The following is a 25,755-nucleotide window of genomic DNA, read 5'->3' as shown; positions in this document are numbered from 1 at the left end:
TTAGTTTTTGACGTAATTTATTTCTTCCAAAATCCTCCATTTTAGAAATAAAATATAGGAGTTCGTATTACTTGTATTATCTTATTTCTGATACACCTTGTATATTTGATGCATGGGGTAATTAAATATCTATTAATGATATAAAAAAGGTAAATATTAATGTTTAAGTTTGACAGTCAATGTTGCCAACACATTCATTATTCAGCATCGCCAACTTATTTTCACATGTTAGGTCTCGCTGGGGGTGCGGATGCTGCGTACATTTACGAGGAAAAATTCACAATTAAAGACTTGCAACAAGATGTCTACCACATGGCTACGAAAATGTCCGAAGGTGTACAACGTGGTTTAATTTTACGTAACGAAAAAGCGTCAGATAACTACAATACCGACTTTATCTACAGATTGTATTGTGAGGAAGGAAAAGGCTTGTTTAGTGCCAGGATGAACGTTTTAGGTATTTATATAGACGTTTGTTTGTTTAAAAATTTAATACTTTTTTTGTGTGTGTATTGTTAAGGTCATATGCAACAAGGGGGTTCCCCCACACCTTTTGACCGCAATGTTGGTACCAAAATGGCGTCCAAAGCGGTCGAATGGATGATCAACCAATTAAAAAGCAATATGAGTTCAGACGGCTCAGTCAGTTGTTCTAGTCAAGACAGCGTCGTTCTGTTAGGAATCGTTAAAAGACAATACAAGTTTACACCAGTCGCTGAGTTGAAAGAACAAACCAACTTTGAGTACGTTTATAAATTATTAAACTGTTTTTTATAATTACTTTAAATTGTTTTAGCTTGCGTATGCCTAAAGAGCAATGGTGGTTGAAACTGCGCCCTCTATTGCGTATTTTGGCAAAACATGATTCGACATATGAGGAAGAAGGGATGTATATGACGATTGAGGATCGCAGTTTTATTAATTAAAGGCAACCGTAGCCATTTATAGTGAATTTGTATTTTTTAGCTTGTTTTATTTATTTTATTGTGTAGTTTATTTTATTAAATGAGATATTGTAAACAAATTTTGGCCATATTGTGATGACAATATCGATATTTGAAGACGGGTCAAGTGTTACAAAGTACGATTCGAGCTGGGTATGTGGAATGGACGTATTATATTTCAATAAAATTTTAATAAACTATCAAAAATTCCTGCACCTTTTTGAATTTCGCGCTTGTATACGTTGGCGTTGCCAACCGTTGGAATAACAAAAAAAAGATGAAATTCCCTAAGTCGGCATGGTGGCGTTGTTTTTATACAAAATTTATTAGAGGAGAAAACTACGTTCCCGCTCGTTTGTATTAAAAATTGTGCTAATTTAAGTGATTAGGATGTCGGAACCTTCGACCAAAGACTCAGGGGCCACGAAAACTCCCATGGTTTACATTTGCGGAGGTACGTGAAAGTGAGGTTATGTTTTGATTTGAAAATTTTCGAAAATTATTTAGAATGCCACAATGAGAACGAAATAAGGCCGCGGGATCCAATCAGGTGCCGGGAATGTGGGTACCGTATTATGTACAAGAAGAGAACCAAACGATGTATCCTTTTATTATCAATTACTAACACTTGCAAATTTTCAGTTAATTTTTCCTTAACTTTGATCCAGTGGCCGTGTTTGACGCCCGGTGAAAAAATTGTAATTAATTAAGGTTGGAATAGAGTGTTTTTTACATTGGGGTTATTATTTGCAAACCTGTCTTTCCCCTTTCCTACGTCCGACAATTCAAGCACCTTGGGCACCACCTGGGGCAATGCATCGATTTCCCAGGGCCCAGTTGTAGCGAAAATTTCAAGGTCTCGCGCAAGGGCAGTGCAGGACCACTTTCTGCAACGCAACCTCCTCTTTAACCAAATTCAAGGTCGTCCATGTGCGATCAATAAAACTAAATACACGCAGGTTCTACGCCGGTGTCTGAGCGCGCCGGTCGCGACGTGTGGCTTCGCCGTTGAAAACGCCGAGAGTAAAAAATTCGCCGATTTTTGGACTGACAATTGTCGGAGGAGTGAAGGTGGTGCAGGACGTGGGGGCCAATGATGGCCGTCTAGGGCTGCGATAACTGCGTTGTGTTATTGCACCACGTGCTGAAAGGGCGCCGGCGAGGTTTACCGTTGCGTGCCGGTTTCCCGCCAGCGCACTGAGGTAATTTTGATTTTTGAAGTGTTTTTTTGATTTTCCCCAAAATGTTTTTTTGAGCCTAAGAGACCACAACCATGGTGTGATTTTATTAAATTTTATGGAAAAAACCTATCACGTAGGATAGGTTTTAAGGTTTTGAGACATTGGACAGCCATGCATTTTGTCGGATTTTTTTTTTTTTTTAATTAATTACGGCAAAACTGTTCGAATATTATGGAACTATTTCATATGAAACTATGTAAAATGATCCTTCGTAAAGAATACCTCAATATCTATCAGACAAGATGGGTTTTAATTGATTTTGAGACACTTGTCAATTTTCAATTATCAAGAAATTGCAAAAAACCGAATTTTTCATTTTTTTTATTTTCTCAATTACTGCAAAACTATTCTAAAAAGTGGACCATGTTGGTGCTGGCTTATGGAAAATGTCCCGGTGAATCGATTGGCGTCGAGAAAATTGTCAAATTTCGAATAGTTTTTTAGTTATGAATTTTTTTAAATTTTACTTATTTTTGCTTTCTTCTACAATTTTCTCGAAAGCTATTAGTCGGAGAACAATAGTCTTTTTTGCAGAAGATAGATAATTAAAAGAGCTTTTCAACGATAATAAACTTCATGGTGTAATCTCTAATAGTTCCGGAGTTATTACATGATAAATGTTCCAGGTACCGAAAATCGACAAAAATCTCGACGAAAAGTGGAACAATTGCGACGAAACTATAAGACCGACAGCAAAACGGTTTGTTCCATTGTAAAGAACAGATCAAAATCTATCAAATAGGATGGGTTTTGGCATTTTTTTTTTTCTCAAAATTTTGAATTTTTTGGAGACAGGGGGGGGGGGGGTGTTAACAAATTTTTATTTTTTTTATTTTCTCAATTACCGCAAAACTATTTAAAAAAGTAGAACTATTTCAATTCTAGCTTATGTAAAATGATCCGGGGAATCGATTGGTGTCAAAAAAATTGCAAAATTTCCAATTGTTTTTTAGTTATGAATTTTTTTAAATTCTACATATTTTTGCTTTTATATCTAATTTATACGAAAACTATTAGTCGGAGAATAATGTTCTTTTTTGAAAAATACAGATAATTAAAAGAGCTTTCCAACGATAATAAACTTCATAGGGTAATCTCTAATAGTTCCGGAGTTATTGCTCGATAAATGTTCCGGGTACCGGAAATCGACCAAAATCGCGACAAAATTGGAAAAATCTTCAAACTTCAAAAAATCGAATCTATTGACTTTTATTCTACTTCTAATAACTCGCGAAGGTTGTAAAGGCATAGAAAAATTCATAAAACTTTGGTAGCGTGAGTTTTTTTTTTAATTTTTGTGAAGGTTCTAAGAGTTCACCAAAATTTTATTCTAGTAATTTTCAAATTTTAAATCACGTGAAAAGTTGATATAATACGTAGAATGAGCCGTAGAATTCAATGGAACAAACCGTTTTGTTATAAGTTTATGGTTTTCAGGAAAAACTTGCTAGTTTTGAAATTATTACGTTTATTTCAATTTTTATGTAATTTTTTAAACACACGTACGTATGGCTTGTTTTAAAATAAAATTATTATTATTATTATTATTATTATTATTATTATTATTTAATGTTAATTACATAAAAGAATTGTAGCAAAATTCTGTCATGTGCAAGAAAATAATTCCAGTATTTTTAAGAACAAATGTGGATTCTGTGAGATTATTACTTTTGAGATAAACTTTTTTTTTCTGAATATTTTCCATTTAGCAGATTTCCACAAAATTTTAAATAAAAATTATGTTCTCTATTTCATACGCGAACAATACAAGTTACTTCAGAATAAATAAGTAAATGGGGAGGGAGGTTTGTTATTCTCCCATTTTTTACATTCATTAAGTGAATTCTTTTTTTTTATTTTTTAAACCGGGCTTTGTTTACGACAAAATGCGGAAATGGTACATTTTTGTAGTTTATTTACGCTGTTAACGTTTCACTGCTGTAATACGAGGCATCGGAATGATAATAATATCCCAGTTGTAATAATCATAGTAAGAATTGGTCGTTATCATTTTTTATCTTGTTTATTCTTTTTATTTTTGCTTTGTATTTTAAAAATGATAATGTACCTACAAAATAACAAAATCTAGTATTAAGCTAGGGAACAGTTGCCTGTTTAATAACTAATTCTCTGATTTATCTTAGAATTATTTTGTCAAAGGTGTATTAGGTCATTTTGAAAGATAAAAGGTGTTTTGAAAATCAAAACACATTTATAGTCGAATGAAATAATACATAAATTTGTGTTTTTTTATATTTAAATTCCTGGTTAAAGAGGTCTGTACTTCGAAAATAAGTTGGCAACATTGAATAATGTAGTCACAGAAGATACGATACTTTTGATTATAAGATTTTTTTGTTTCTACTGTCTTCAGTATTGCCAACGAAATTCGAAAGTCACAGATTCATGTTATCGCTTCGTGTTATCGGTAGAGTTAGACTTTTTTTAAACTATTTTTTGCAAAATATTCATGGAGGTAAGATATGAATCATCCTGTATATGTTTTCGTATTTTCGACGAAGTTTTTATTTGATTGGTTAAAAAGGATAGCAAATGTGGATGTATTTAAAGATGTCATTGACATTTAATTATGTTGGCACACTGACTTATTCCTAGTAATTCCCCTGCCAATCAGTGTCACTACTCCAAATTATTCACAGTGGCCAACCTAATTTCAGCGTCACAGCCATCTTGATGGAAAATTTCTGTCGACGCATTTTAATATTTTTAATCCCTCTTTTGTAGAGAAATTGTCCGCCACCGCCGCCCCCTCCGAAATCGTATTTCCCATCGTTACGCAACCGAAAACCCCCTTCGTCGCGTGCGCGTGCGCACTCCGCGTCCACCTAAAATCCAGACATCCATGTATCCAAAACAAGTGCTCTCGCGACAAAAGAAACCGAAAACGCAGTGAAATTAACGAGTTTTATGTAATGTCAAACTCGGAAACGCTCTTCTCGTGTGCTAAAGTGGCCCCTCTGACATGTTTCAGCCAATGTCAGCCCGAGATTAGGACAATCAGACGAGGTAAATACGTAGAAATCAAGTTGGCGTAAATGCGGTGTTGTCTTGTCCTACAGCCGGCGTGGCCTTGAAACCGTATTTTCAAGATCTCTGTTGGCCTAGGCCAGGGCCTACTGTCGTTTCGTTTCACTTTCAAATTGCTATTTTCGGATCAAGTCACCACCGCCGCCGCCGCAGCACACTTGTCCTTTCTTCTTTTCCGATGCGTAATCGCAATTGCCGTGCATTGCTCTTCCGATGATAACAAAACAAGTAACAACAGAGCGCTGGTTTGTTTTATTACGCCGTAACATTTTTGAGTGAAAGTTGGTTGTACAGGTGGAGCAAAAGTGCGCTCCCCGATTTACTTTCTTCCCTCTGGTTTTATTACGACGAGGGCCGGCGAGGGTGACTTGATCCGGTGCATTTATTCGGGAGTGCGGGGTTGGCTGTGGAACAGGAGCCGACTTGATTACTTGTTTTTAGGGTTTCTCTTTTGTTTTAATCGGACGCGCGTTCGGTTATCTTATCAGTATTACGTATGACGTTCGTTTTATTCGATTGCAGTTGTGGACTTGTGTGTGGTTTATTAGAAAAGTGCAGGGAAAACCAACAAAGGACTGAAATGTAATAATAACACCTGTTGGTTAGACAAGGTACCTCTCTCAGGTAAATAAACACGGGATTTTGGTGGATTTTACGACACGATTTCATCGTAGAAAGCGGCGAGATTAAGTAAAGATTAAATAAATTATTATCGTTGCATAATGGAGTAAACAAAGCTACTTTGAATTTCTTTACAAAATATGTAATAAAGAGACTATTGTTGGAAGCGGCAGTCTTTTGTTCTGTTTATGTTTACAGTGGTGACTGCATGAAGTCATGATTTTTTTTTATTAAATTAAATTTCCATAAATTATCACTAATTAGTGTCATTTTCCTCGAAAGATTTTTATTTTAATACACGCCTCATTTCCATTCATTCATGACTTGAGGAGGTATAAATTGCGATAATATCTATCATATTGCATTTATTTATACACTGTTGCCACACACCTGGTGATTCACCGCAAAATCAGTTTTTAAAAATACAGATTAAAATTTTAAATTTTTGATTAAAGTGAGTTGTGACTTTGAATTAAGTTGGCTACATTAAATTCAATGTAGCCAACTTAATTTCGAAGTCATTGGCCACTGTGATCTGAAATTTAATTGGAGGCATGATAGTGTTAGAAACTTATACAGGGTGATTCAAAAGCGTCGGACCAACTCGTATGGTTAAGGGACGTTTATTAAAGCTTATAAATGAAATCAGATTTTTTTCTAAGCAATTTGATTTCTAATTTTCTTTTGTTTTTTTTTGGTTTTAATTGTTTTTCTTTTGCTTCCAATGATGTCATATTTAATTATTGTTTACTTTGTGAGTTTGTTAAATGTTTGTAAGATTTGTCTTTTTCGCTAAATAAATTCAAAAACTGAACTAAAAACCTAGCTATGAAGAGCTTTATTTCGTGAAAGAAGGCTCATACAATTTTTTCTCGTAGGAACTTTTATCTCAGTGTAATGTCTTTTATCACTTGGTCAGATAAACTTCAGAGAAATGTAAAATAATTTATTCAGCTAAAAATAATTGTCAAGGAATGTGGTTGTGGTCTACAAACTACTTCATTGTTTTGCATAGTTTGTTTAACAATTCTTTGTTGTAAAAACAGGCTTAAAAATATACCTTATCAGTGTTGAAGTTTTTATTTTAAGAATTTACTTCCGTGTTTACATTGTTGTCAGCACCCACAGACTTTTGGGTAATGAGAATTCTAAGCCAATCACATTGCGTTATTTTGTTGTCATGTTTAATTTATGAAACTGTGGAATACACACTATAAAAACTGCGTTTTAGCATCAGGTTATAAATTGTTAAAATTATAAATTTTATATAAAAATATTGACACTGTTATTAGTTTTCTAAAATCGACTAGTTTTTTTCTTTTCTAGTCGCTTATCTAAAATTTGTTTTTATTTAAATTAATTTAGACGCCAGGTATATTTGCCATGATATGAATATTTTTGTTGAAAATATAATATAGGATAACAATTTAAATTAATATTCACATTTTTAAAGATATTTAATAAAAATTCAATAAATGAATATAAATAATAAGTTAAAAGAAAAATGGCTATAACATATCCTGCATTAAACGATCGGAAAACCCGACCTTGCCCTTGCCCTTGCCCTTGCCCCGATTTAGTAACCACCTCAGTATATTATAACCTTCATTCTTTCGGTTCTCAAATGACTAATTGGGTTAAAGTACTTACATTAAAATCAGGATCTGTTTTTTTGTAGAATTGTAGCATTTTAATTTATTGGTATTTAAATGAAACATGGATTTTTTTTAAGGAATATTAAAAAATTACTATCATTAGTCGAATTTTATTATTTGTAGTGCTTACGAACTTTAAATGATATTTTTAACGAAAAAGCTGCAAAAAAATAAATATCACTAGCTCCAAAATAACATTCTTTGAATGTTTAATTTTTATTTAATTAATAATTTTTTGATCATATTTTTTGCACTTACCAACATTTAAGCATTTTTGTGACATAAAAAATAAAATTGTTGAGAATTATTTCCGTAGTTCAGATACATTGAAAGATACATTGGTTTGAAAGTTAATTATTTTTTTAATACGAGTAAAAACATAATATGTATAAAAAATCGGGATGTAATTAATAGTAAAAGCCGATTTCTATGTGACTATTATGTTTTGAGATACAGTAAAAATATACTTTTTTGACAGCCCATTTTTTTTAATTACATTGTTTTTTGTTGATTGTTAAAAGTGTACGTATCTTTAAACAAGCCAAAAAGTAAAAGAGCTACTGAGTAATGAAACACCTAAAAGAAATGTTTGGTGTTAGGTCGAGTATTTAATTTAAATGTTGACTTGAAAAATCGCAACCAGAAAAATAATTTCGTGTCACGAGAAAGCGGTCGCGAGACACCACACAACAAACCGGATGGTGAAAAGGGCGCAGGTGTGGCACTGTTGTGAAACAACAATAAACATGCCACGAAATGCGATTGTATTGTGTGTATGTGCATAAATTTGATGTATTTTTTTCTTCATTTTCAGAATAAACATGTCTGCTGGTACAGAACTGAAGAATATGCAGCCAGGTATACCCCAGCTGCTACCTGATCTCACAACTTTAAGTCTCATCGGACACAGATCTCAAGTGAATAATCATTTGTCGCATCACGCGACCATGCAACAACAACAGCAACTAAATGGTGATTATTACCTCTAGTTTTATTACTGCTACAAAAATTTGCATTACGTTTGATGAAATTATGTCAATGGACGAAAAGAAATCAATATTCAATTAATACAAATGTATTCAAGTTTCCGTATTCTACGGAAAAGAGACATTTTTTTACTTTAGCTTCGACACCTTATTTCGAGTAGAAGTGATTATAATTAACATGTTTCTCTTCTTTCATAAGATTTTGACGTTTAACAGATTAATTTGCGCTTTATGGAGCTTCTGAATCTTAGAAAACGTCTTCCAAGTCAACGATTCGTTGAGGTGAAATTTTTGTGGCTCCTGGCGAACTGTTCTTGGAGACAATTTACCAAAAATACCAGCAGCACTAAACCAAAAATTACATCTCACACATTACATTTTATCTCTTGAATCGACTGAGTTTCACCGAATGTTTACCGTTTTTCTTTCTTTTAATTTATAATAAATTTGAATAACAGCAATCTCAAGGTTGAGGTTGAATTTTAGGTAAAATTGTTTTTTATTTGGGAAATTTCAGAATTAAAGAATTCGCGGTCAAGGAAAAAATGTTGTAATCAACTCTTCAGGGATCTACTTTTAAATGCACAATCTTTGTTCGTGCTTTAAACAGTATTCATTATTTTTATTTTATTCACAAATTAGTTTATTTAAATAACGTAATACTATAACGTAATAATTTTATCAACTTGAATGTATTAGAAAAAATATAGAAATATTTTACAAGTTTTGTGAGCTGTGTTATGCAACCAAATATACACTTTCAGAAACTTTTGGGACACCCGCCTACTAATTTATTGTGTTTGTGGAACACACTGATTTGGTTTCGTAAATTTTTCAAAAAATTATTTTCTATAAATATTTAAAAAAATCTAGTTAAAATGTCGATTTTTGTTTTATAAGGCACTAATTAGCAATAATAATCTCTAAATTTAATCATACAACATTTTTTCACACTTTTAACAATTAATGGCAATTACTTAGTGTTAACTTTATGTCACATTTAAATTTTTCGCTATATCACAGAAGAACTATTTGAGAATTGATTATTATCGAAGAAATGCCGCTTTATAGAACTACTGAAATGCATTCAGAAATTATCAATTTATTGAAAATTAATTTACATATAAAGTTTACTAGATGAGAATCATTTTAACACACTTTGTATATCGACTAATCAAAATATTAGAAGTCTATTTTGATTTTGTAAGACGCTAATAGTAATAATTCTCACTAAATATAATCATACAACATATTTTCACATTTTTGGGAATTAATGGCTATAGTAGTTATCATTTGTTTTCTTTCATTTAAAAATAAAATACAGTATTGCCAACTGAAACAGTCACTCTAGATCACCTACTAGATAGGTGAATTAGCAAAAATTAACGTTACAGAAAACAGGAAAGTTGAAGAGTGTAATTATAAACTTTTTATTTTCTTAAAACTTGATTAAAAAATTGCTGCTGTGTATCAAATTGAAGACACTGTGTTTTAAATTTCAAAATTCGCCCTAAAAGTTGGTTGTTGACACAAATTATTTAAAATGATTCCGACGTTTTAATGTAATATAAAAAATAAAAATGAAACTGAAGGATTTTGCCAATATTTCAGCATTTTGATGACAGAAGACAGATAAATATGTTTTATGTGTTATATGTGATTATTAGTTTGTGAGATACAGTAAAAAATATTTTTAGCAGACTAACCTTGTATAGTTTAGTTTTATGTAATAAGTAATAAAAGTAATTCAAATTTTCTGACCCCTGAAATAGTGATGTCACCTCGTAAAACACGTTCAGCTCTAAGCAAGGTTTTGTATAAAAAGGTTTTTAAATGAATTTAACCAGTTTAAATAATTTATACATTCACGAAACAGGTGTTGCTTTTTAATTATTAATTAACACGCCGTGTTAGTGTTATTTTTCTCAAAGTAATCAAGCACCAGAATGAATGAAAATTTGTGTCATCATTTTAGGTGTATTCAATTTTTGGATAATCTTAAGTTTGTACTCTCAACAATTTGATAACGCTATATTTTCGACATGAATGTTTATGCTGTACTCACACTGTTGTAGATTATCTTCCACAAGCGTAAATATTGATTTTATAACGTAACTTCTAAACAATACTTTGGACAGGTTAAAATTTTAGATTTCAGAATTGACAATTATCGGAGAAAAATATAATTTAAATAAACCAGTGATTAATTTTCGTGATTCATCTTTTGCCAAGGAAGTGAATTTAATTTCCGCGACCAGTCATCAAATGCCCATTATCCTTTACGTGTCCCATAAATTGATGTGTCATAAACCGATCAATATTCGAAATTGGCGCCGTTTATTGCCGTTACTATGCCAACAGCCAATGGCGTGCGTTTGCGCCCTCCTCTCAACCGTCGAGCTTTCCTGTGATGACGTCACGTCGAACAATTGCAAATGTCCGCCTATCTTTGTAACTAGATAGACACTTTTTCGAATAGTGGTGTGTTAGTGGTGTGCTTGTGTGTTTATATTATATTTAAAAGATGTATCCTGGACCTGGAGGCCGTAAGTTTAAATTTTGAACAAATTCCGCGATCGATCGAACCGTGGGCGAGCGTCCGACGTTGTTTTTGTTTGGTTGGGAAAAGCTCGCTTTTCCTTTGGTGTTTTTCGCGATTTTCCTTCGTGGAAATCGAGTTGGGGGCGACGGCGACGTGGGGGCGCCGCGAGGAGGCGCCGCCGGCGATTTGCCTCTAAATTGCGTTTAAATGACTTAACCTAAGAATGCGTCGACGGAAATAAGGTCATCTCGTTTTTGCTCAAATGGGGGCAAAGGGGGCCCCCTTTCCGGGCGTTACTGCGTCTTGGGGCCCAAAACTACGGTAGGTTGGTGCAAGGAATGGTTTTTTGGCAACTGGGGGCCCCCGTGCGATTATTGACACGCAGTTGTCATTCGTTTCTTTGTTTATCGGTTTGGTTTTGTTGGGTGGTTTTTGGGCAATTTTCGGTGGTTTTTGGTGGATGGTTTGTGGTTAATCAATGATGCATCGAGGATGGTCGACGTCAAGTGCATTTTCGTTCGTTGACCCCGAGTCTGGGTCTCAACACGACTGGCCTTATTGATTTAGTCCGGTCCTGGACTGGTTACAACAGGGTTGGTTTTGCGCGATTTTTGGCCCAAGGCACACCTTATCTCTCTTATCGCGATTATGTACATTGAGTGTCATCCAAAACATTGAACGGTTTCGGGAATTGTGGTCGATGAGAGTAAACTTCCTCGGGAAATTGGCATTTTTCCGAGATGATTTGTCCAAGTTAAAACCGGTTCTGCATTTGAATATTTACCGCATTCTACCAATTTGGAGTGATTTATTTCATAACTTAAGGCATTTAAATGTCTTGTTTTCTTTACGTTTTGCCAACAGATGGCGCTGTTTTGGCTGGGTATTGTGATGTTCGATCAGAAAATAACATTTTTGCAGGGAAAAAATAGGATACTGTTTATTTATTCAAGTTTAAAACGGTCGTTCTTCTTTATTTTTAAGTAGATTTCACAATTTTCCGCGAAATTATGGTTTTATTCAATGCCTTCATATATGGTCAATAGTCACGTGACTTTATTAAAATAGGGCCAAAGTTGTTTAATGTTTAATTTTCTGTTCTTCATTTAATAAATTGATAATAAACATTTTATTCATTTTATGTCTTGATTTTTTCTGAAGACTTATTCTCTTATAAGTTCAATAAATTTTCAATTTTTGCTTATTTATTCTCGCTATTAAGGTGTAAATTTACGGAAATTGAATTGATTATTATTTTTCTGGAAGTTTGTTTAAAAATCATTAATTTTATTTTTAAATTTATTTCGACACTTAAAAATTGATAGCGGGTAAAGTGATTTGTTTGTGATATTTTTTATTCTGTTTTACAACTGAAACACATGAAAAGTAAATTTCAGTCAGTAGATAAAAAACTTAAAACTTTCATAGTTTTGGCACTACTTTTGTTAACATTTTTCTTATCATATTCGTAAAAAAACTGTTTTAAACATTTTAATGACAAGGCGAAAATTACGATTAATTACTATCAGATTATTATTTTTTTTTCAAATTAATAGAAAAGTTATGACTAAATGTGGCTGTAATTGTATGTACAGGGTGTTCCAGGTTTTACTCTCTGTCCAATAAAAATTAATAAAACCAACAAAAAAAGTTTCAGTGAAACTTCAGAAATTACAGCTAAAAGAATTTTTTGAATTAATTCAAATTTTTATTATTTTTACAGAAAGAAGTTTTCAGTGAAACTTCAGAAATTACAGCTAAAAAAAATTTCCGAATTAATTAAAATTTTTATTATTTTCAAAGACAGAAGTTTTAAGTCAATGAGATTTTGATTTTGTGTATTTTGGGTCGACTTTGAGAAAAAAATTCTTAGGTCTGTTTGCTTCATAAGTACTTATTTGTATACAGAGTGTTTCGCACAACTTTACGAGGCTTGCGCCTAATGTATGCAGCCAAATATACAAAAGTCACAGAACAGTAGATACAAAAGATTTTCAATTATTTAATTTTTGTAAACCCATGACATAGTTGTCAAAGACTATCTAATTTTTCAAAATTTGTAATCGAGTACTTATAATATAGGGATGTGTATTCTTGGTGACATTTTACAGGCGCAGGCCTGTACTTGCCGATTAGATTAAAAATTAAATGAGCCTACCTTGTGGCATCCATGTGGCCTTCATCTTCGTAAAAGGACCCACTTTAATACAAAATAAAATCATCACTACATTGTCATTAAATTAGTTGAAAATATTAAAAATTTGATGTTTCCATAAAAAGAATTTGCACACTTACCCTTTAATCTTGATTTATTTTTCGTTTCTTCCAGAAAATCCGTTTCATTGGCACACACTATCCACTCGAAATTAAAGAAATTGTTTACTGCTAATTATTTATACAGCATTAGAAAATTAACCACACGCACTTGCCGCACAATTTTCATTTAATATGTTTATGAGGCGTCCGTTCGCGACAAACTGACGAAAATTTAAACCATACATCAATAATTGTGTAAGAATATTGATAAATCGTGTTTAACACAAAATATAATCTCTTAGGTAACTTATTCCTGTAAAAAGGTGCAAAAAAGGAGTTTGTCTGATTCATTGATTTTTGTTTATATCTCGGATTTTCTCTGCTCATTGTTTGAGAAAGTAATTTTGATCGAACCGAATTTTTAAAATTTCACATTATGCTGTCTTAAAATGCATTAATCTCGAATTAAAACAAATTTAATTGCCATTAAACGTTTTAAAAAGGGCTTTACATATCAAAAGAGCATTTTTTAATAGTAATTGGAATAAATGTCGTATAATACTCGTGAATAAAGCAATTTCATTTACTTAAAATTATCGCACTCGACTTCGCTTTGTACAGTTAAACTCTTTTTCAGGGGATTAAATTTACTTATACCAGCTATTATTTCATCTTGATGGAAATAATTTTCAGGAATTCAATTTTCTGCTACGTATTGTTTTATCCGCGTATTAATTAATAAAATCATTGGACATCCCACCAAACCAAGAAAATTTTCTTATATAGAAGAATAAAGTAGCGTAAAAATAGAAGAGAATGTTTGAACAATTTATAGACTCTGGATTTTTTTTAAGTTTCTATTGTCTTCCTATGCAAAAAGTTGTAAATTGCATTCTGTAAAGTTGATTATGTCATTTCCTACGAAACATAATACTCCCACGTAACAAATGTATCCTAGTTTGTTTCTCTGTAAGTGACAATACATAAAAGATTAGAAAATTTCCCATTCCTGTTTCAATGTTTCTGGAAATATTTCTTCAACTTTTACGACACTTTATCCCTTTATAAGTGGAATTAACATTTCAAGCCATAAAAGTCAACGAGTTCTTGGCAAAGGAGAAAATTTTCAACGTATTATACCTGTGGTATCACCATGTGGTCCATTAGAGATACAAGGATAAAGATTAAAATTGCCAAGAAATAGTGTTTACTGTAAGTACACTTGGCTAGAGTTAGTAATTTTCGAGTGGATTTTGTACTTGAATCAAAATAAACTGCAAACAATTTTATTTCTGTTTTTATGAACGTCTGTCTGCATGAAGAAGAAATTACTTAAACATAATTTTGATTCTAAAATAAGGGGAAATTTACACCCACATTTTCGTGGAAGGGGCAGACTAATTACCATACCATCAGCCTGTCTACCTGAATCCCTCTGTAATAATCCCCTATTGGTCCACCCCCTTTGAAACCATCCCTTCTTTAGGACTTTAAACCGTTTCCTTGGGTCAGTTGCGTGTTGTTCTCGAACAGCAAACTATTACCAACTTTCTTACTATTTTTTGTGTTAATTTATTAACTCATTCTTTAGTGAATCGTCCGAAAATGTCTTTAATACAATTGGGTTTGTTCCTAGTTTATTTTCTTTTAAATTTTGTTTAGTATTATTATTTAGTCTTGTATTTAGTATTGTTTTGTTTCGCAATTTTCGTAAGTAAAGCTTTTTTTCAGAGTCGTGGCAGACCAGCCCGCCTCATCAAAGTGCTAGTCCCCCGCCACAAACCGCATTCGCTGATCCACTCTCAGGTAAAATTGCATTTTATTTTCATTTCGACATTATCATTGGTGCTTTTCGCGATTTTTGTTCCGGGAAATTAACAGTTTTAACGTATTTTTTGTAAATTTTAGTTTGACTTTCACACTTTTTTCTGTTTTATTACCTTTATCTCGATGAGAGTTGATTGCTTAATCGTTGATACAACAGATAATCTATTTTTAATCAGTGCAGTTTTCATTTTAAGCTGAAACCCTCTCAGTGACCTTGTGATTACCTAATATTTCTATATTGCTATCATTTTTGATTAAAGTTTCCTGTGTTCTTGAAAATAATTTTTCAAAATTTGAGCAATTGGAAAATCTATTGGCAACACTAGTTTTTCTTTATTTTTTTTACAATTCGGTTGAACTATACTTTTACAGACTCACTCTATATATTTAATTGTTGTTTACACAGTTGTTTATTCATTTCTAATTCTAAACTTGGATTATTTGTAAATTAGAATTACTGTAAAATAATTAATTAATGTCTATAATTTGGGCTTTTGGATTTTTTTCATTGCCAGTGAGGGAATGAAATTTTTCGATTTTGACAGAAAAATGTTTCAACATATCGAGTGAAATAAACACAGTATCAATGGTGAATGAGTTTTTTAATTTTTAAGCATGGTATTACAAGAAATGCACAAATTTTTGGGTAATTTTAGTAAAATGTTTTAAAATTAATTGTTATTACTTCAAAAATTTGCTGAAACATTAAAAAAGGCTAAATAATCATGTTTGACGCAGACTCGTCTGACATATAACTGACCGAACTGAAGACAAAAAAATTAAATAATTATGGTCTTAATTTGGTGATTTTTAACCTGTTTGAGTAAAATATCAAATAAAAATTGAATATTTATTTAAAAAAATTCTAGTTATGACCAAATTTTTTGCGATATTGTTCAAAAAACGTGAATAAACACGATAAAGAGTTAACAATTTTTGGGTTTATTTTGCAAAATAAAACAGTCTTAAAACACGAAAAAGTAGAAGTAAAAGTATTTTTTAACAGAATTTTTGAATTCGTATAATTTTGGTTTTTGGCTTAATTTTTTTACAATAAATTGTGTATGTTAAAACGCTGAAAAGACGTAAAATCTCAGCAAAAATTAAAAATACAGTGTATTAAAGTTTATTTTTTGACGAAATTATCAAAAATCTACTAAAATCAAGTGAAACTCAAAATAATATTAATTGCGATTTCATTTCGGGTTTTTTTTCTCGGCAATTTTAACAAAACATTCCGAAAAAACTTACTTAAATGGTCAGAAAATGTCAAAAGTAACAGTATATTCGGATTAACTTGTTCTTATCGTTTTGTTTTTTTTTTGACCAAATTTTCGGGAACAATTTTGTTCCTAATTGACAAGCGTGTTAAGAAAGCAAAAATAATGTAATTTTCAACAGAATTTGGTATTTTTTCAAAACTTAAACAACTATTTTTAAACCAGGTAATTTGTTGATTTTTTGCTTTATTTACAACATATTGGGTATCCTAAAACGATACGCAAAATCAACGTTAATTTTTATTAAGAAAATAAATGAAAATACGGTTTTAAAAAGACGTTAAGATGTCACAATTTTCTACCAAATTTTTAGGTTTTTTTGGCTTATTTTTTTTGAAGAAATTTCGATCAAAAATCAACAAATTTCGTGATTTTTCCGACAATTTTAACTTTTTTTTTTCGATAAAAACTTTTTTAAACATTAAAAAAGTCAAAAGGATCAACAAAATGTTCGCTTTATAAATCTTTTCATTTTGTTTTGTTTATCTAAATTTTACAAAATAATAGTTGTCTGTCGTCTGGCCATAAAACAACCAAAAACACTCGAAAAAGGGAAAAACATTTGCACTTGGTGCCTTAGATTGGGCGATTTTTCAGTTTGTTTTATCAAAATCTCACCCAAAAATTGAGAATTTCGTCTAAGAGCACTTTTTTCACCTAGTTTTTTGTTTTGTTGCTTATTTCTGACGAAATTTTCGTGATTTTTCGGTCTGTTGTAAAATTAAACAACTATTTTTGAAGTAGGTAGTTTATTAATTTTTGCTTTATTTACAACACATTTGGTATTTTAAAACGATACACAAAACCAATGTAAATGTTTATTAAGAAAGTAAATGAAAATACGGTTTTAAAAAGACGTTAAGATATCACAATTCTTTACCAAATTTTTGTTTTTTTGCCTTATTTTTTTTTAAGAATTTCTATCAAAAACCAACTAATATCATGATGTGTCCAACATTTTTAACTTTTTTTTGATAAAAACTTTTTTAAACATTAAAATAGTTAAAAGGAACAACAAAATGTTCGCTTTATAAATCTTTTCATTTTGTTTTGTTTATCTAAATTTTGCAAAATAATAGTTGTCTGTCGCCTGGCCATAAAACAACCAAAAACACTTGAAAAAGACAAAAACATTTGCACTTGGTGCCTTAGATTGGGCGATTTTTCAGTTTGTTTTATCAAAATCTCACCCAAAAATTGAGGATTTCATCTAAAAGTACCTTTTTTCACCAAGTTTTTTGTTTTTTGTTGCGTATTTTTCATGAAATTTTTGTGATTTTTCGGTCTGTTTTAAATAAAAATAAATAAATAAATAAATGGTTCTCGATTCTGTTTTTACTTCAAAAACGTGCTTAACACGCCAAAAATGCAAGTTTAATAACTTTTCGGTTTGTTTTCATGAAATTTTACAGTTATGCTAAAACACAAATCGTATTCTTGTTTATTCTGTTTCAACGTTACCTTTCAAACAATGAAACAAATTCAAAATTTTATGGGCTTCATATGCAAAAGAGTGTTTTTTTAGAAAGTTTTCTTTTCTTTTTTCATTAAAGTCATTGTAACATTTTTTACTAATATCCGGAAGCCTGTTTTATGGATAATGCTAATACCAATGCGTTCCCTAAAAGAATTGTCAAATAAAAATACTAGTCAAGATTGAACCATTTAATTTTGACGGTAAGTATTGTGTTATTTAACTCTCTTTTACAAATTTTTGCTATGAAAGGCCAATGCGTCGTTAATCGTTTATTCGAGAGACAAAATGATAAAACGAAGTGTTTTTACTTATCTCTTAAGTTTTTGTTGCCATTTCTTTACCTTACTGGCTATATAAAGAAGCCTTTTTCGATTTCGTATCACTTTCATGTGTGTGATCGTTCGTGTGTTATTATTTGTATTGTTTAATAATCGTGACGTTTCCAACCATGAGTTTACCTCTTCCCGACATCATCCAGAGCGTGTTGAAGGTGTTCGACGAGCTCGACACTCCGGTTAAGATTTCAGCCCCACGTGTTGGTCTTAAAGATGGGTTTGTTGTTCCAGCAACCGCCCCTGGAACCGCTAGCACCGCCGTGGCCGTCGTGGGGGCGACGAGCACGGCCCTCGCCACCGTGCCACCCACGACAGATCCGCCGGTCTTCCAATGTCCCCGTCGGCCAAATCTCGGCCGCGAAGGCCGTCCCATTGGCTTGAAAGCCAACCATTTCCAAGTGACGATGCCGCGTGGCTTCGTCCATCACTACGACGTGAGCATACAGCCCGATAAATGCCCCAGAAAGGTTCACATTTCGTCTAAATCAAATGTTTTTTTCCTTAAGTTTTTGTCTCCAGGTCAATCGGGAAATTATCGAGACTATGGTACACGCCTATGGTAAAATTTTCGGCAACTTGAAGCCGGTCTTCGACGGTAGAAACAATCTCTACACGCGTGATCCTCTACCGATTGGTAATTCACGCGAGGAGTTGGAAGTGACGTTGCCTGGCGAAGGCAAGGATAGGTTGTTTAGGGTGACAATAAAATGGGTGGCGCAAGTGTCGCTTTACGGACTCGAGGAAGCGCTAGAAGGGAGAACACGACAAATACCGTATGAGGCAATTCTGGCGCTTGATGTCGTAATGAGACACTTACCGTCGATGAGTTACACGCCAGTTGGTCGAAGCTTCTTCAGCAGTCCGGAAGGGTATTATCATCCGTTGGGTGGTGGGCGAGAGGTTTGGTTTGGGTTTCACCAGTCGGTCAGGCCTAGCCAATGGAAAATGATGTTGAATATTGATGGTATGTTTTGGTGTGTTGGTTGTGTTTTTTTTTTAAATGTTTATTTACAGTTTCTGCAACTGCTTTTTACAAAGCACAGCCGGTTATCGAATTTATGTGCGAAGTTTTGGATATTCGAGATATCAACGAACAGAGAAAACCGCTAACTGATAGTCAACGTGTCAAATTTACGAAAGAAATCAAAGGTTTGAAAATCGAAATAACACATTGTGGGACCATGAGGCGGAAGTATAGGGTGTGCAATGTGACACGAAGACCGGCTCAGATGCAATCGTAAGTTGATGATTAATTTTATTAATTTGTTGCATTCTAATTAAATTTAAATTAATTTTTTATCTCACAGTTGCTGTGTTATTAGTATGAAAACGTAAAGAACTAAAGAAAATTATCAAAAAATTTTGTATTGGTATGAAAATGTTAGTTGAAATCTACAAAATTCTACTTACTTTTTTGTATTCTTTGGCTGTGTTAATCATTTTAATTGAATGAATGAAACACGTATGTAATTTAGAGTAGGATTTTTCATTTTTACTTGTAATTGAAAAAAGCTGTGCAAGCGAATTTTTTTTTTCAATTTTTTAGACGAGTAACTAATAACTCAACTTAATAAAGTTCAATCCTATAGAAAACAGAGTAGTATTAGAGGAAAATTATTATTACTTAAAAATATTAAGCTATAAATAAAAATTAAACCCAATTATTATTCAACAAGTAATCAAATTAATTGGTAGATGATATACAGCATGTCTCGCGAGATAGTGTAAATACTTTAACCATAGATTGAGTATTAAAATTGAATTGACCCACATTTTTTATTTTTTTAAAGGTTTTTCTTATGGTGTTATTATTAACCTCCAAAGTTGCTCCAAAAATACAGAATATATATTTTTTTCTTTAATACTTGGCATACATTCGTTGTTTTAAATAATTAGTCATTTAACAGTGCAAATTGTAAGGTTGTAAAGCATTGTTAAAGGGGCTGCGAGGGCCCTCTTATTTAAATTGTTTCATAACTTTGTTGCACAAATCAGTTCGTTGGTACTAATAGAATTTGAAAGCTTATTCTTTTGTACAATATTTGAAAAGTGATTCTTTCGAGCTAAATACAAAAAAAATTCTATGGACGCGTGTCCGAAAATGATTTCTAAAGAAACTAGAAACCTTTAAAGGTGACATGGCAGTCATTTTTTAATAGTTATTATCTCTGTAAACTGTTTTGTTAGATATTGTTAAAAATTTACACCCAGAGTAATTTTTTTGAGTAGAATTTTTTATTGCTATCAAAAATTGTAAACTCCATCTAGGGGGTAACCTATCAATCTTATTTTAGACGTAAAATTTAATTGTTTTTTTTTGAGGCTGGTAACAATTTTTACGTAATTTTTGCACAAAACACAGAGGTCATTAGGAATAAATAATTTGGATATTAATTTTTGTTATAAAATATTTTAGAAATAGTCTGAAAAGATCACATGTTTAGAAAATCATTTTATAGCAGACGCTGGTTTTTGTGTGATTAGTAGTTTTTGAGATACAGTAAAAATAAAAATAACAAAAAGTAAATAAACTTATTCTTACATGTATTTATACCTACTTACCCACTTCTACAAAAACCTAAAAACGATTTAAGCTGACCGAAAGCTACGATTAATTTATCAGTTTTATTATTTTTTCGGGGATTTCTGGCTTAAAAATATTACTTTATTCTTTGGTTTAATTAAAGAACAAAACTTGCTATATAGATAATCTACAATCGCTTTATTCTGACTGGAAAAGGCTTATTTATTTTAATCACCAGTTTTGTTGAAATATTTTGACCTGGAGCAATTTTTACTTCAAAAATCGCTGTAGAAAAAGTTGGAATTGCTTTATTCTGCCCAAAAACGACGCTTCAGACGCTAGTTTTTTTGTTGAAAATATTTGATTTCGTAAAATTTATTTCTCAAAGCGACAAAACTTTTAGAAGATTAGCTACAATTTTATATTGTGGTCGAAAACAAACTTTTGCAGCTCTTCTGCGGCGACTTTTACCGATTTGGACCAAGGAATCATCTCAAAATTAAGTCATTTCAAAATACTGCTGTTTTAAATCATTTTCCACCAGAATAGTAATTAAAAACTGGTGTCTAAATGCATACGATTTGTGATCTTATTAATTTAAAATAGTGCCCAAAAGCGATTTCAAAATACATATTATTTAAAAGTGGTAGAGCTACTGATTTCTGAAGTATAATATTAAAAAAAAAGCGAAATATTTCGAGATCGGCTAAACTTTTGTGTTGTATAATAATCGACCAATCCAGAAATTATAAATATAGCTTTCTGTTAAAAAAAAGTTAATAATTCATTTGAAATATGACTATGAAATATGAATTATAGCTATGTATTTCTATTTGTTTAAAAAATGTAAAAACTACGATTACTTTAAACTTGTTAGTTACATTTTATTTGCACAGGTCTCGTAAAATGATTGCCACAGCATTTAGTTAATACTAATTTTAGTGTTCACTCTTTTAAAGGGGTGAGTTATTTGTTTTATGCATAATTTAATTTAGAATTGTGTATTACAGTGTTATAATTTGTTTTTTGTTTGTTTTAGTTTCCCCCTCCAACTGGACAACGGACAGACCGTAGAGTGTACCGTAGCAAAGTATTTCCTCGACAAGTACAAAATGAAATTAAGATACCCCCATTTACCGTGCCTCCAGGTTGGCCAGGAACACAAACACACCTATTTGCCGTTAGAAGTCTGTAACATTGTAGCTGGCCAACGATGCATCAAGAAACTAACGGATATGCAAACATCCACTATGATAAAAGCTACAGCAAGGTGATGAGATAATAACACACTAAGGCTTCAAGTTATATGTACTATTTTATATATTTTTTTTTAAATATAGATCAGCACCGGACAGAGAACGTGAAATCAACAACTTGGTAAGGAGGGCTGATTTCAACAACGACCCCTACGTGCAAGAATTCGGCTTGACAATCAGTAACAACATGATGGAAGTTCGCGGTAGGGTTCTCCCACCTCCTAAACTACAGTACGGTGGTCGGGTGGCTTCCCTCAGCGGACAGGTGGGCTGGCACGTTAGTTTCAAGTTGTATTACTATTATTATTTTAATCATTCGTTTATTCGTGTGTTTATTTTTTGTAGATAGATGTTTTCGTTGCATGTTGTCACGTGTTTTTTTCGATTTGAATTTATTGGTTCACTGTGTGATAGCATCGTGGTTGTTTTGTTGTTCGTGTGTTTGATGAGAATTTTTTATAATGAATAAAAATACATAAAGAATGCGATTGTTATATGGAATTAATTGTTTTGTGTTTTTTCTCTTAGAGCAAACAGCAAGCGATGCCTAATCAAGGCGTGTGGGACATGCGAGGCAAACAATTCTTTACGGGTGTGGAAATCAGAGTTTGGGCCATCGCTTGTTTTGCTCCACAGCGTACCGTGAGGGAAGACGCTTTAAGGTATGTATCATGTTAGTAATGACTGAAAAAAATCTATACAATGACTGGTTTCAAGTCAATATTTCACTATTATTATTTTTATAATAGAAAAAATTATTGAAAAATACCAAACAAGATGAGAAAATCGATTTTGATGTTAGATGGGTTTGAATCAATGCAAAATTTTTGAAAATTCTTTCACTAATATTTTTAACATGTTTGTGAATTTTCGTTAATTACGATAAAATTACACTTCAGAATGACATGTTTGGAACTTATGTAAAACAGCCTTTAGGATTCACTGAGCCATATTTATTGTTTTTAGTGTTGTTTATTTTTTACACATCTATAAAAGGAGGAAAACTGATAACGAAGTGTATAACATAAAAAAGATTTTAACATCTAAATGTACGTCATTTTATTATAGCTCTAAGAAAATTATTAAGTACATTATAAAATGAGCGCATTTTTTTTGGATTATGGACTTTTTAAATAAATAAAAACCACTAGTTTTTTTCTAAAGTTTAGTACCTATATTATGTAATTCACAATAAAATGTAAGCCAAAAATTCTCAAATTTAAAGAGATAAAAGATTGTTATTGATTGTACTGGGTGGCAACCTTATCGCGCACCCAGGAAAATCGCGACTTCTAATGAAATAAAAATTCTGAAATTTTACACACCAGCCTATACATTAAAAGGACCATTCTCGATTTTTATTAAATTTTTTTGTTAATAAATAAAGTCGTAGCAGTTTTGTGAGTTTTTGAGCACTTACTGTTAATTTAACTAGTTTTTAGTTTTTTGAACTATAGAACACTGGTATCAGAATTATAAATTTTTACTTGGTTGGTAAAATAATCGGTTTTTTTTATTTAGACGCAAACTAGGCGCGTGATTTATTAGAAAATGGTATAATTTGCCAACAAAGGGATCAGTTACCAGTAGCCGACCTTTTTGAAGCCCCTTATTTACAGTCTTGCAATAAAACTGATGCCTGCATTGAAATATCTCAACGAAATCTTTTACAATCTTACCCCAATTACAGTTCACATTGTCACCTAAATTTACGACGCCACAAGTAGCAACTCATAAATAAAAATACTTTTTAAAGTTAAAATGTAAAAGTGCGTTTAATTCAAAATCTGATTGGTATTTTTCTTCGCTAACTTCGTAAACAATTATCTGAAGTGAATACGCCTGGTTTAGTATAAAATTTAGAATTTGATTTTTTAGTCAAAAATTACTTTTTTTAATTATTATTTTTATCTGCAAGTGAACAATTACCAAAAAATTAGGGGAGATACCTTTCGAACGTACAGTCAGGCGTGTAAAATGCAATATTTTTTTATTTAATTAGAAATTGCGATTTTCTTGGGTGTGCGATAAGGTTTCCACCTAGTATAGTAAATATTGTATTACATTTTTGATTTTATATATCAAATTACTCCGTTGACTGCCGATACACTAATTGTATTGTGAAAATAAAAATACAAAAACATGAAAAATAAAAAAATAAAAAAACTTGTCGACTATTTTTTTTCTATGAAATATTTTGTAAAAGTCAATCTTGGGACTAGTTGGTAGCTTACACAGTTCATCTCATAGAAAAACTTAGCTGCCTCTAGCCCACGTCTATTTTGCCGAAAATTTTGAGTTATTTGAACATTTTTAAAAACATTTTACCAAATAACTTTTTTGCATTTACTGAAGTCTTAGAAAACCAAAAAGTGATAAACCTCTGTAGAGTCAAGTTTTATTAAATATAAAACTAGTTAACCAATTACAGTTTGCAAAAACCTTGGAAAGAATTTTTTTTAGTATTGAGTTATTTTCAGCTTTTTCCAACACTTAATCTTGTAATAGAGTGTCCAGGAATTAATAATCATTTACATGTTTTAAAAAATGTTGGTAATTTAAAAAATAACTAAGGGAATGTTTAGATGTTTTCGTTTATTTTGTTCCTATCGACAATTTTATCGTTAACCATTATCTATCTTCATGATATTGTTTTTAATGGTAGTAAATTTTAAGGCGCTGTGATCAATATCTCTAGAGTTTCGTTTTCAAAAAACCAGAAAAATCGAAAATCAGAATGAAAATTGGAGTAGTCCGTAAATAATACCGATTTTTTGTTGATTTAATTTAATACGTATTTGCTAATTATTTTGCGTTACCATTTCTAGGAATTTCACACAGCAGCTACAAAAAATCTCAAACGATGCAGGCATGCCAATAATCGGACAACCATGTTTTTGTAAATATGCGACAGGTCCGGACCAAGTCGAGCCAATGTTCCGGTACCTGAAATCGACTTTCCAGTCATTGCAACTCGTTGTCGTTGTCTTGCCTGGAAAGACACCTGTCTATGGTACGAAAACGCCACAAAATTTATTCTGTGAATAAAATAAATTGTTTTTTAGCTGAAGTTAAAAGGGTAGGCGACACAGTATTAGGGATGGCCACCCAATGTGTTCAAGCAAAAAATGTAAACAAAACATCACCACAGACACTGTCAAATCTATGCCTCAAAATAAACGTTAAGCTAGGAGGTATCAACAGCATTCTTGTGCCATCGATCAGACCAAAGATATTTAACGAACCTGTCATATTTCTGGGTGCTGATGTCACTCATCCTCCAGCCGGCGACAATAAAAAACCTTCAATAGCAGCCGTCGTCGGTTCAATGGACGCTCATCCCTCACGTTATGCCGCCACTGTTCGCGTCCAGCAACACCGACAAGAGATCATCCAAGAGTTGAGCTCAATGGTTCGGGAACTTTTGATAATGTTTTACAAATCGACCGGCGGCTACAAACCCCATCGTATCATTTTGTACAGAGATGGCGTGTCAGAAGGACAATTTCTCCAATTATTACAGCATGAATTAACAGCGATTCGAGAAGCTTGCATCAAATTGGAGAGCGATTATAAGCCGGGTATTACGTTTATTGTGGTGCAGAAGAGGCACCACACCAGATTGTTTTGCGCTGACAAGAAGGAACAAAGTGGGAAGAGTGGGAATATTCCAGCGGGAACCACAGTCGATGTTGGGATCACACATCCGACAGAATTTGATTTTTATTTGTGCAGTCATCAGGGTATACAGGTAAGAAACAAT

At 32.2% G+C, this 25,755-nt stretch overlaps 3 protein-coding genes across 13 annotated transcripts in view; all 3 read left to right on the top strand.

Annotated features, from left to right (window-relative positions):
• Pfk (Phosphofructokinase) overlaps positions 1-1,153 on the top strand; it is a 35,330-nt gene extending 34,177 nt beyond the window's left edge. For all 4 annotated transcript variants that reach the window (XM_008198436.3, XM_064359716.1, XM_961686.4 and 1 more), the window contains 3 exons: positions 233-457; positions 521-743; positions 797-1,153. In XM_008198436.3, coding sequence (XP_008196658.1) covers positions 233-457; positions 521-743; positions 797-926 — 578 coding nt within the window. In that variant the 3' untranslated portion in view covers positions 927-1,153. The remainder of the gene's footprint in view (positions 1-232; positions 458-520; positions 744-796) is intronic.
• Positions 1,154-1,206: 53 nt separating this feature from the next.
• On the top strand, positions 1,207-1,678 carry Polr2K (RNA polymerase II, I and III subunit K). Its single transcript, XM_008198435.3, has 3 exons — positions 1,207-1,398; positions 1,452-1,544; positions 1,613-1,678. The coding sequence occupies exons 1-3, from the start codon at positions 1,335-1,337 to the stop codon at positions 1,633-1,635; spliced, it is 180 nt and encodes a 59-aa protein (XP_008196657.1). The 5' UTR covers positions 1,207-1,334; the 3' UTR covers positions 1,636-1,678.
• A 244-nt stretch (positions 1,679-1,922) lies between these two features.
• Positions 1,923-25,755, top strand: part of AGO1 (Argonaute-1) — a 28,009-nt gene continuing 4,176 nt past the window's right edge. Inside the window, exons 1-12 of one of the 8 annotated variants that reach the window (XM_015982500.2) lie at positions 5,019-5,212; positions 5,756-5,857; positions 8,324-8,481; positions 15,025-15,099; positions 18,444-18,679; positions 18,732-19,176; positions 19,227-19,449; positions 21,776-22,006; positions 22,077-22,269; positions 22,521-22,654; positions 24,821-25,005; positions 25,058-25,743. In XM_015982500.2, coding sequence (XP_015837986.2) covers positions 8,331-8,481; positions 15,025-15,099; positions 18,444-18,679; positions 18,732-19,176; positions 19,227-19,449; positions 21,776-22,006; positions 22,077-22,269; positions 22,521-22,654; positions 24,821-25,005; positions 25,058-25,743 — 2,559 coding nt within the window. In that variant the 5' untranslated portion in view covers positions 5,019-5,212; positions 5,756-5,857; positions 8,324-8,330. Of the gene's footprint in view, positions 2,147-5,017; positions 5,213-5,748; positions 5,858-8,323; positions 8,482-10,884; positions 11,042-15,024; positions 15,100-18,443; positions 18,680-18,731; positions 19,177-19,226; positions 19,450-21,775; positions 22,007-22,076; positions 22,270-22,520; positions 22,655-24,820; positions 25,006-25,057; positions 25,744-25,755 lie in introns of those variants that run through there. The other 7 variants (XM_015982501.2, XM_008198429.3, XM_008198431.3 and 4 more) reach the window with 7 other exon arrangements.

Source organism: Tribolium castaneum, chromosome 1 (assembly GCF_031307605.1).
Source record: "Tribolium castaneum strain GA2 chromosome 1, icTriCast1.1, whole genome shotgun sequence".
In the NCBI taxonomy this organism is placed as follows: Eukaryota; Metazoa; Arthropoda; class Insecta; order Coleoptera; family Tenebrionidae; genus Tribolium; species Tribolium castaneum.
The sequence above is the reverse complement of the archived record's forward strand: the minus strand, read 5'-3'. Positions and strand labels throughout refer to the sequence as shown.

What these genes read in the sequence shown, in the direction of transcription:
- Polr2K (XM_008198435.3), top strand. Translation starts at nt 1,335, where the DNA reads ATGTCGGAACCTTCGACCAAAGACTCAGGGGCCACGAAAACTCCCATG. An exon ending in CATGGTTTACATTTGCGGAG is followed by an intron (nt 1,399 to 1,451) that starts GTACGTGAAAGT and finishes AAAATTATTTAG; the next exon opens with AATGCCACAATGAGAACGAA. An exon ending in CAAGAAGAGAACCAAACGAT is followed by an intron (nt 1,545 to 1,612) that starts GTATCCTTTTAT and finishes ACTTTGATCCAG; the next exon opens with TGGCCGTGTTTGACGCCCGG.